The sequence below is a fragment of the Propithecus coquereli genome, unplaced genomic scaffold (assembly GCF_000956105.1).
Source record: "Propithecus coquereli isolate 6110/MARCELLA unplaced genomic scaffold, Pcoq_1.0 Scaffold207, whole genome shotgun sequence".
Lineage (NCBI taxonomy): Eukaryota > Metazoa > Chordata > Mammalia > Primates > Indriidae > Propithecus > Propithecus coquereli.
In genome coordinates this window covers 2,116,960-2,128,585 of record NW_012145745.1, presented here as the reverse complement: position 1 = coordinate 2,128,585, position 11,626 = coordinate 2,116,960, and the positions used below count along the sequence as shown (strand labels likewise).

Genomic DNA, 11,626 nt, shown 5'->3' with positions numbered 1-11,626 from the left:
ATCTAGATTAAACACATATTTTACGTCCTATTCTGAAACAAAAATTAATAATCTCATCATTATTAAATGACAAAATTCTAGCATATTTCTCAATCTGTTGTTGATTTAAAAATATTTTATTGATTAAAACACTCACATATTGTTAAAATTCCTATTCAATATGGTATAGTCAGTATTATAGGAGAATATTTTAACAATTATTAAGTTTGGGACAGATTTAATTACAAGTGTTCTGAGATTGTGAGGTAATTTTTAGAAGTCCTGTTATTTAAGATGTAACTATGACTCCTGTTCTGGGTGAGTCTTTTCTTCTGAGTAGTTTTCCTCTTGGGTGACTATAAAATAGAGGATTGTCTCAGCTAATATAGCATGTAAAATTTGTTTAGAATTTATGAAGCAGGGTAATCAATAAATTAAAAACATGTATGTGTAACAGAGCTTTTGCTATCATTCTTTCTACCCACCATTGGACTTCAAAATTTGGGGCTGGATCCTTAAAGAAAATCAGACTCAGGCATTTTTCCATAATTAGCTTCAATTCATTGCTGCTTCTGGCCCCAAACTGATCTTCAGTGAAAATATAAGCCTGGTCCCAAACTGATCTTCAGTGAAAATATTCTGCTGGAAACTTCCAAACATTTATTCCAAGAATGCTTAAACTGGGTTTATAACAAACGTAGCCCCTAAGATCAACCTAGTCTAGACTCATTATACTCCAGGGATATCCAAGAATTCTGACAAGTAGGAATGCAGAAAAGTGACGTTAAAATATCTGTTCTGGCAATGATCCATCTTCCTGTTTTTTAAAAGAAAATGATGCTGCCCACATATATTACAGTTCAACTTGCCATACTCTATTGACAAGGAGAGATTATTCTCAATTGGTCATACAAAGATTATAGAATGATAAAAAAATTATATTACACTCTGAATACAAAGTATTTTAAATAAATATTTTAATTCTATTGTTGACATTTACAAGTAGAAAGCATACAGTATGTTACAAATATCAAAATGTGGAAAATATGAATGTTACATAAGTAACAAATGTAAAAAAAGTATTTTCTTACTTTCCCCGAAAGTAAGAAAACTATTCAGCATAGGAAAATATCAGTATCAAAAACACAGCTTAGGTGTAAAAAAAGTTTTTACACAGTATTAAAAAAAATGATCTACAAAATGACAGAAAATAAGTGTTGAAATTGAACTTTATATAAATTATAAAAACTGGGTACTTGGAGTAAACATTAAATGGTTGAAAAATGAGTCCAATCATAGGCTTTCCTTAGATCAATTCTTTAAAACGTTAAAAGCATAGAATATTTTTTCAATAAATAACTTTTGAAAATGTCTCTTAGAAGTGCTGCTGAGAACACTATTCGCAGTAGGAAGATGGCAGTGTTCTGGGGACAATATGCAATCATTTTGTTCCAAATGGAAGCCTAATGCAAGTCAGGAGACTATAATCATCTGCAAAAAGGATCAGAAGTTTTAACACAATTTCATAAGAAAGCTTTAAAGTGCTTAACAAAATGACTTAATTTTAGTACCCACTGTCACATAAAACTTACTCCAATACTCAAGCATTTCTGAGCAACATCAAACATGGAATCTATAATTCTGAAAAATGTTAATTGTACTTAGTCTTTCTTCCATTCAAGGATGGAGGGGTTCTTTACTACACTTCACGAGGATTGGTTAAACCTTATGGATCTTGCAATGCAAAATAGAATTATAGCAATACAATGGAAACAGTACACTTACCCCACTGTGAAAGTACAAGTTCATCTCTGCAATGATAAAGGTATTAATTTTTAAAATCACAAATCAAACACTGGTAAATAAGAAAAACTTTGCAAAATGCTGCATGCCAAGTAGCTAGTTACAAAACACAACGCATGCAGGAAAAGGAATTCAACCAAGCATATTTAAATTAAGAGTTGTTTTGAGTCTGTTTCAGCAGCATTGTGGTTATTATTTTTTAAAGTTTCCCTCGACCACACCAGTTCATACTGGCCTGTTTTTCAAATGTGACCCAATCTAGTCGGCAACCGTATATGGTTTGAGTGTTTCTTGTTTTTATATTTTTATAATGCCAGTACATAAACTTCACACGTACTGTTCTGCTTCCCCATCTTTGGGGACTGGCTTAGCTGTCCCAGCTTTGCCTTCTTCATTTGCTGCTGCTTTTTCTGGGAGAGACGCCAAATCTTTAAAAACATCTACATAATGGCCAAAGCCGGGGCCCCAGTTCAAAAGGTTGTCCCAGTTGAAAGTCCCTGCTTGCTGCCCGAGCTGCAGGGGCAGCGTGTTGTCAGCAGGCCCGGGTGCTGCTGCCTGGGTGCCCGCGGGTCCTCCCTCAGCCCTGCGGCCATGGTACCTCCGAGGCTTCAGTCTGGCTCCGTAATTATCTTCATCATCTGCGTCCGATTCATTGACTTGAGATAATTTGGGCATCCTGGAAGTGTATACCATCGGCTTTTCCCTGTCATATTCCATTTCTGAGCAAGTGAAAGACTCATGGGAGTCACTATCAGAAGAAGATTCTGGAGCTGGAATGCCATCGGCTGGATTCCTTGTTCTGGACAGGGGCCTTCTGCAGTCGTCCTCTGAAGAAGACCTCCCGTGGTCTGCACTGCAGATACTTGGGTTTCTAGGGCGAGGGGTGTTTAGCCTCTCCACCTCTTCAATCGAGAGTCCAACTGGAGGAGAAGATTCCAGAGGAATCTGCCCCATTGGTTGCTTTAGGCGACTCCCCGGTCTAGATCCATGCGATGCCATGGCCTGAGGACTCTTGCTTCTCCTGCCCAGCCTTGTGGCATAGTTGAAGATGCCAGGTTGGCAGGCGTCACCGTGCATTTCCAAAGTATTCCCATCCCTTATAGGAAGATGCAATTCCCTCGCGGGGCTGTTTCTGTAGAAAGTGGAGGACTTGGAGAAAGGGGCTGGACTGTGTCGAGACAGAGGGTTGGGAGTTGGGCAAGCTGAGTGGCTTAGGGAGCTGGTTCTTAAACCTTGACCGTATGAGGGCTGGTAAGTCAAACTGCTTGCTCCCAAGGGCATGGGGGATTGCCTCGCAAAGCCTAGGGGACTATGCCTCTGGATAGAAAATTTCGGGGTGTGGCTTCGGAACTGCTTATAGTGTTGGATGATGTCTGCGTCCGAAGGAGCGATGCTGCTGGCGTTGTCAATGTCATAGTGCTCTATCTCCTGCTCGGGAGATGCCAGAGGGGCGCTGGGGATGGTTTCTGAGTTGTGAGGAATATCCGTCTCATCGTAGATCAGGTAGGGGTTTTCCCTCTCAATGATGTCTGGTTTTGGGTTCCCTTCGGGCTGCTTCCTCACGGTCATGTCATCCCCATACGGGGGGATGTTGTCTGGATCATCAAAAGCAACGTTCTCACTTCCCTTTTTCTTCTTTTCCTTGGGTTTCTTCTCCTCTTTGGGACTTTTGGCCTTCTTCCCCCTGCACTGATTGCACAGAATCAGGCTCAGGACCAGGAAGGCCAGGACTGTCGCACAGCCGCCCACGATGGCAGGCACGGCCCACAGCGGCAGGGAGATCTCTTCGGGGGCTTGACTCAGAACACAAACATAGCCCCCAGGACTTCCAGCTTTGCATACCTTCCCCTGAGGACAGAGGACCCCAAGACAGGCCACCACCATCTCACAGGTCCTCCCCGTGTACGACTCTGGGCAGCTACAGGTGAAGCCAGAGTGCAGGCCTGGCTCACAGCTGCCACCATTCTGGCATGGGTGGGAGGCACAGTCTCCAGGAGGAACACACTTGTAGGCATACCACTGATTAATGCACAGCAAATCTCCCCAGCAGGGGTTGCTGGCACAAATGTTCGGGCCGCGACAGCCAATCTTCACTGAGGGATCTGTTTTGGAGATGGAGGCCAAGCTATGCTTCCCGCTGAAAGGAAGACTTTCTCCACCATACAGCACAGAAGCAATGCAGCCATCAAAACCTGCAGGGGGAAGAAGTAGCAGTGAGGCCTTTTAGAAAAAAAGCAAAGGCTTACACTATACTGCTTGGATGTGGTAAAGAGAAGCTTCACAATCACCTCTTGAGAGAGTAGAGAAACCACAATCTCAGCCACCATCCAGTTCGCGAGCTGTCAAGCTGCGCACGTTATATCTTAGGAAGAGGTGTAAGGTTACCACGGCACGTACCTGGAGCACGCTGCTTGGATGCCACTCCTTCTGAAGATTTATGAATGACTTGGACAGGCTGGATTTTCTTTTTTATTCTTTCTTTTCATTTATCTATTTCTTTTGTTTTTGTAGTTTATTTACCAAGAATTGCATACATAGAAATAGAACGTTTTTTAAACAACTTAAAAAGAAGAAAAGTAGGCCAATAACTTTAACCACTAGATCATGCATTGCCAATGAAGGTGATATTGCTCCCAAGGAGTTAAATGTAGGTTCTTGGGAAGCAAAAGAAAAATTTTAGCTAATATGATGGCTTCTGGGCCTTGAAAATGCAAATGAAAAATATGACTATGATATTAACATTTGATCATCCAGGGATGTCAGGGGTTAGAAAAAATCATTTAAAATGTCTCTTTAGGAGGATGATAAAGACACGATGAAAAGTTGAGAAGCACCTCGTTAGACTGGAGTTCACTAATACTGGTAATGCTTCTATCTCAGAGCCCAAGAACCTCTTTTGACACTAACAAAAACGCATGATTTGTTTCTGCTTCTTTTCTTACAATAGCCAAACGAATTAGTGTCTGTATTCTAAAATAAAGTGAATATATAGGGACTTAGGATCTGGACTTTAACTTTTATGCCTTAACAACTCCATTACTCATTCATGCATTTTTTCAATGCTTCTTATTTGATGCATCATTCTGCTCTAGTGACATTCCGTCCCCAATATCCTCTTTTTCTGTAAGGTTCCGTGACATCTGCTTCTGTTCCTACACTGCTGGATTTATTCGTATTACTTAGTCTCCTTTTCTGACTCATTCTACTCTAAACTCTTAGAGATACTCAAGGCAGTGCCCTGGGCCTATAAGGTGATCACACCCAGGTCTAGTACTTCAATTATCTGCTTGACATTGACAACTCCTAAATATATATTTCCAGCTAAAGTCTAACTTTGAGTTCCATCCCATCCATCCAAAGGTCTTTCTCAAATATGCTTCAAACCCAAAATGTCCCAAACCCAATCTGATGTTTCCCAGAGATGTGCTCCTTTTGCAGTGTTCTGCAATTTCCTTTCTCAGTGGCACTACACTTCTTAGAGTTGAAAAGTCAGAAACCTCCCTGAATTTTACATAATTACCAAGAGTTTGGTTGACATTAGTTCCCGGAATACTTTTTGCCTATCCATTCCTTTCTAATTCTTCAGCCACCACACTAACAGGAGCTCACAAGAAACCTTGCCCAGATCGCTGAAATGTCTTCCCAAGGAATTTCTGCAAATCCCCTCACGCTCTCCTCAAATTCATTTTCCATGTGGCAGCCTGAATGATCTTTCATATCACTGCATATCCAATCTTAACACTCCTGTGATTAAAGTTTTTAATAACTTCACATTGTTCTGTAAATAGCACCAAAACTGCAACATGGTCTTGAAATCCCTGCTTCGTTTCCAACTTTATCTTTTGCCTTTTGACATCAGCCCCCAATGTGCTGTGTTCTGTAACCTTTATATAATCTACTCCCTTTTATTTAATTCCCATCAATATAAATTAATCTTTCATATTCTTTCATCATCGTGTACTCAACATTCAGATTTAAGTACACATGTCAATTTCCAGCTAACATTCCTTTCCTTCTTCTTTCACTATATCTTAGAATTATACATTCTTCCTTCACAATGTTTATCATACATTAAAATAATACATTTACTTGTGTAAGGATTTGATTGCTGTTTATCTCCCTAAATGAATCATGTGTTCCAAGAAGAGAGTGGCTATGAAGGAATAAATAAATGAATAAATGTATAAATAAATGTTTGGTGGACAAGCAAAGCATGGAAGCTCCATGGGCTGAATTACTGTCTTGGTAGGACAGATACAGTTAGCTAAAAGAAGTGATGGCTGATAACTTATTACAAACTTTCTAAAGTTAATTATGATAGCCTTACAATATAGGATCCATGCTAAATGAGTAGATTTTAGCTGCTCTTTCCACAAAACCAATTACTTTTTTTTTTTTATTTTTAACATGCTCTCCAGGAAAATATAAGCCAATTACTTTTTGAGGAACAATTTTACCTTTCCTTTGTGACTCTACTCAACATAAGCATTTACCTGTTTGAGTGTCTCGATGAGCTTGATGGGGTGGAATTCCTCCAAGAGATATAGTAAGCACATCAAAGCCACCAAAATCCTGAGTAGGATGGATAATATCTCTGTTATATATTCTGTCGACGGACAATACTGTGGCTGTTCCATTTTTCCCAATTAGGAAAGTATGCCAGTGGCCATCTGCTACATATACTTCAGGTATATTTCTCTCCACTTTTCCAGCAATTCCTGCATCTGATGTAAAATGTACTTTGCCATTCTTAATCTATAAAACATATTAAAAATAATATAAAATTAAAGTATGACATGCTTATATAAAAATTCTTAGGGAAACTAAGATTTTGATCAATCTAAAAGAGAGCATAGCTGAAGAATCTGGTTATATTAGGGTATACTTACACGTCTTGTCTCTACAATTTTAGGTAAAACACACTTTCACATTTAATAGTTTCAATAGTTTTTAGGCCATCCTTATATTTATACCTAATTTTTCAAGATACATAGAATTATTTTCCAGAATACAATTGAGATAATACAGGGGTGAATAACCATTTAAAAATAAGTAAATTACACCTTCTTTGTGATTATTTGTATTTCAATGGCAGTGGTGAGTGTATTATATTGTTAAGTTTAGTAAAAGGCCCACAGTAATCAAAAAATGTGAAAACCACTTGCAAAAAGAAAAATGAATGCTCAGCTAAAAAGGAAGCATAGTTGGAAAAATAAAGATGAAAATAAATTGTTTTACCTTTCATCTATTACACACTGGAATTTTAGGAAAAATAATGCCTATTATATCACTTATTGAGATGAAAAGCTATGATGAATAAAGGGTGAATTCTTAATAATGAGGTGTCTGGGCAAGTCTTCACTTTGGCTGTCTTTTACAATTTATCTAAGGGATATTTGGTTTCTTTTACTTTGCCCAGTAGAACATTGGGTAACAGGATGCTCCTACTCCAGTTTCCAGCTACCAAGTTTCCAGTATTTTGAGTAGACCACTTTAGAAAATGAAATAATTTATGAGGCAGGATGAACATTTGGTTCAGGGAGCATGATCCCATCACAGCTGCCAGAGCTGGTGCCTTGGCTAGGGGATGAAGTGGCCCTGTGCCTCAAATAACGGGAATGAAAGGCTAGATCAGTTTATTTTGTCACTCAGATCAAATGCTATTTCTACATGCAACAAACACATCTGGTAGAACTAAAAATCAGTTCATTTGTACTATGTGGAAAATATGCCTAACACATTTACATACGTTATTCATATAGTAATATTTTATTAAAGCAACCTTTCCAGATAATGATATATTTCAGTACCAAAGTCAGATAGGAAAAAAAAAAAAAGAAAATTCAAGTTAAATAACAATAACATTTCATCAAATGGGCAACATCTCATGACACAGTAAAAACAGCAACTTCTTTTTGGTTATAGCCAGAGTCATTTTTGAAAAGAAGCGTTAGAAAGAGCTTCCTCCCAGTTTCTCTCCTAATTGGTCTCACCATGTCAACCTTCACCCAGAGCAGCTTCCAGTCCTGCAAGCTCCATTCATGGTAAGACCCCTACATAGGTGTACTATGTTTTTATTTTTTATATCATGATTTTACTGTACCTTTTCTATGTTTAGGCATGTTTAGATACACAGATACTTACCATTGTGTTACAATCGCCTACAGTATTCAGTACAGTGACATCATGTACAGGTTTGTAGCCTACAAATGATAGGCTATAGCCTGGGTTTTTGGTAGGCTAAAACATCTAGGTTTGTGTAAGTACACTCTACCGTGTTCTCACAAGGAGGAAATCGCCTAACGATGCACTTATCAGAACATATCTCTGTCATTAAGTAACACATTAGTGTATTTATTTGTTCATTTATTTGTTTTTGAATCTATAGAGCTTTGAATCTCTTATTCCAATTCTGTAGCCTCACTTAAACAAACAAACACACACAGAATGATAAAACTTATTTGGAGTAGAAATAAAGTCCAATTACCAGCCTATTATTACAGAACTCCAAATATGGAGATAGATCATATGCTAGGAATGACAAGAGATTTGTGAAATGCTTTAAATATCATGTCAATAAAGTTATAGAGCAGTAGGCTTTCTTTTTGCCTTTCTTTCTGAAATTTTCTCTTTTTACTATTTTTTCTTTTTTATCTGAACAGTTCCAATCTATTCTACATATTCTTCTCTCTCCTCACATTACCATCTTTACCTACTCCTGATACCCTCTCTCTCCTCTAACTGTATGGAACCCCATTGGCCCAACACTCTTCCTCATTTTTCACAAAATATCTTTATCTTCTGCCTGCCTCTGTGTGTGTGTGTGTGTGTGTGTGTGTGTATGTGTGAGTACACATGAGAGAGAGAGAAAAAAAGAGAGAGATAGATTGAGATAAGGAGAATTTGAATCAGAGTATGCAAAATGTAAGAGAGAAAGAAGAGCAGAAGAGAATCGAAAGAAAGAGAAGAAACCCAACTGCCTTGGCCACTGATAAGCTAACTCTTAAGTAAAAATCCATTGTAACTAGCTTTCTAGCCTGTACAAGCAGATCATATTGTGGCCATCCAAATAATTTGCCTGCTTAAAACAGCCACTGTCTTCTAGTCTTATTTAATTCTATTCTTAGTCACTGTCTTTATTTTTGTTTATCTATTCTCTTTACCTGTGAAGCCCATTAACCTCTGAAAAGCTTCTTTTCAAAATTTTCATGCAAAAAGTATGCATTTTGGTTTGTATTAGTCATTATTTTTATCAATTAGCACTTACATTCCTTTCAGAAAAAAAAATCTATTAATAAATGCTTGCTACCAAAGGAACATTCTAGAGAAGTTGCATGCTACTGTCCTGTTGGAAATGAAAGAATTTATGGGGACAAAAATGGTTTTTAACTTTCAGCTTCTGCCTTAGGGAAGAAAAAATTATGTCTCTGATTTTTTCAACCACATTGTATTTTGACTGAATTTTTTGGCTTAGAGAGATAACGAACAGAAATATTCATATGTCATTTAAATGACACAAGTGCTTGGAAGCAGCTTAACAGATAATGCACCGGCCTCAAAGTCAAAGCCTCTCAAAGCATATAAAATACACTTCTTGTAGAAGAAGAAGATTTACTTCTTTCTTTACTTCTTTAATTTCTTTACTTTTAATATCTTTTTCAATGAAAATGATAAACACCAAATAATAACACTATGCAATGGTGTACGTGTTTTGTTTTGCAGTTGATTTATTAATTCTCAAACTGTGTCCTTTGCTTCAATAATAGAGATGAAGTTATAACCTGAAGATGTTCTCTTGCAGGGTAGATTATCTCCAGTTGGCACTACTGACATTTTGGACTAGATAATTCTTTGTTGTGGGGTGCTGTGTTGTGCACTGTAGGATGTTTAGCAGCATTCCTGACCTCTACCCACTAGACGCCAGTAGCTCCTTCCCACCCCCCCAACTGTGACAATCAAACATGTCTCCAGACATTGCTGAGTGAGTGTCCCTGGCAGGGGGTGGGGGGTAAAATCACCCCTAGTTGAAAATGTCTGATCTAAGACGATTATAATTTGAGAATTTTAAAAAATGATGTTTGTACTACTTATTAAAGATATGTACATGCAACGTAACAACCAGAATTGGCTTGGGCAGACTGAAATTTTGAGGATAAGAAGGCTAAAGTTTAGGGGTGAACATCTATTTTTATTTTTAGTAGTTCTTTATAAATTCATCTTTTTAGTAATTATCAAATATTGATTTACAGGTGAAAATAATTCAGGAAATATGGGCTTGGTTTTCTAAGAATTTACTAAAATTTATATCAAGAATTGTGAATAGAATTATACAAAATAATGTTAACGAAAAGTAGTAATGATAGCTAAAGTAACTTGTCTAAGAGATGATGACTTATCTGTGGGAAAGAAAGCAGAATAATAGAGTTTTAAAAATTCAGAAAGCTAAGAGCTGATGGAAAAATGCATATCTAATAAAATTATTCACCCATTCAGCAAATATTTACAGATGAGAAAAAAGTAAATTATGTAAAAACCTAATGATGAATTAATCCATGGCTCATGAAATGCAATTTTTAAAAATTATTTATTTAAAAATTATTTGGAGAGGTTAGGTAAAATTTTACTTATACTAAGTTCCAAATATACTTAATGACACAGAGTTTACCTAAATGGTAAATTGAATATATGCTCTAGAGTAAAGTTAGATAATTTCAAAATGTTTTTCCTTATTCTGATCCTGCCAATGAACCTATACTTATCAGAATTTGAAATAATTCTTAGAGAAGATATTTTTCCATTTCAAAGACACATTATATTTTTGTTTTGCTTTGTTTAAAAGTAGAAAAAAAGCCATATAAATTTCCATCAGAAAAATAGATTGCAACTAATTCTTTCTGTGCTGGCCTACCTGGCATTGGTCTCTATTCTAAACCAAAACAAAAGTGTTTAGAAACCAAACCATTCAGATCTTTGTTACTCTGGCCAATGCCTGGGGAATAGTTAAGATAGATGATATTGGAATAGTGCCCAGCATTAGTCGGAACTCCAATGTGTTGTAAAGAAAAGGACAGAAATTATGGGAGAAGTGATTTAAACCATGACACAGCAGGCGGTCTAGTCAAATGAAGTCACCATTAGCTTTTATCTCACCTTCACAGTAGTGTAATTGCTGCTTTCTTGGATATGGATTAAAATGCCATTCTCGCTTCTTGTCCTGAATTTTATTTCCAGACTGTTCACACCAAAAGATTCCAACGTGGTGCCTCGTATGCTCTGTCTTAACAAATACTCCCGCTTCTCGTTCTGACTCATGTGGTAGTCCAAGCGCCCTTTGCCCTCTAGGGATAAGGCAGTGTCAGGAGTAATAGCTGAAAGCCAAAGAAAAAAGGGAAAATGAATGCACCCATTAGGCACTTCTTAGAGAGTTTTCTAAGAAAAATTTTTAAACATTTTTAAAAAGGACAATGAAAATATTAAGTTTTGGATTTAATGTACCTTAAATCTACTCTTGAAAAAGTAATTTCTATTTGTGCGTTATTATATAAGTTGATTTCGAATACTTAAATCCATTGCAGAACCATGAAATGTAAAACACTTTCTAACAGTCATTAATCATTTGGGAAATAGTCAAAAAATATTTGCCACATGACATAAATCATGAATATCTGAACACATAGCCACCTGGAAATATGCACTGGAAAAATTTGTTTATAATGAGTTTAACTATATTTCCAAAATTTATAACTGAATATATGTTTTCATAGTTAAACTGATTTGTGATCTTTAGTCTCTAGCATGTTATAAATTTGGACAAATGTGTATGATCAAAATTTATATTTATAAT

The 11,626-nt window shown here is 36.9% G+C and overlaps 1 protein-coding gene across 1 annotated transcript in view; it reads right to left on the bottom strand.

The window, feature by feature from the left end:
- Positions 1-939: 939 nt before the first annotated feature.
- The window catches only part of FAT4 (FAT atypical cadherin 4), a 204,298-nt gene continuing 193,611 nt past the window's right edge, over positions 940-11,626 (bottom strand). The window contains exons 15-17 of the mRNA XM_012644174.1: positions 10,933-11,150; positions 6,276-6,537; positions 940-3,974 (exon numbers count right to left, since the gene is read on the bottom strand). Of these exons, the coding sequence (XP_012499628.1) occupies positions 2,110-3,974; positions 6,276-6,537; positions 10,933-11,150 (2,345 nt within the window). The 3' untranslated portion in view covers positions 940-2,109. The remainder of the gene's footprint in view (positions 3,975-6,275; positions 6,538-10,932; positions 11,151-11,626) is intronic.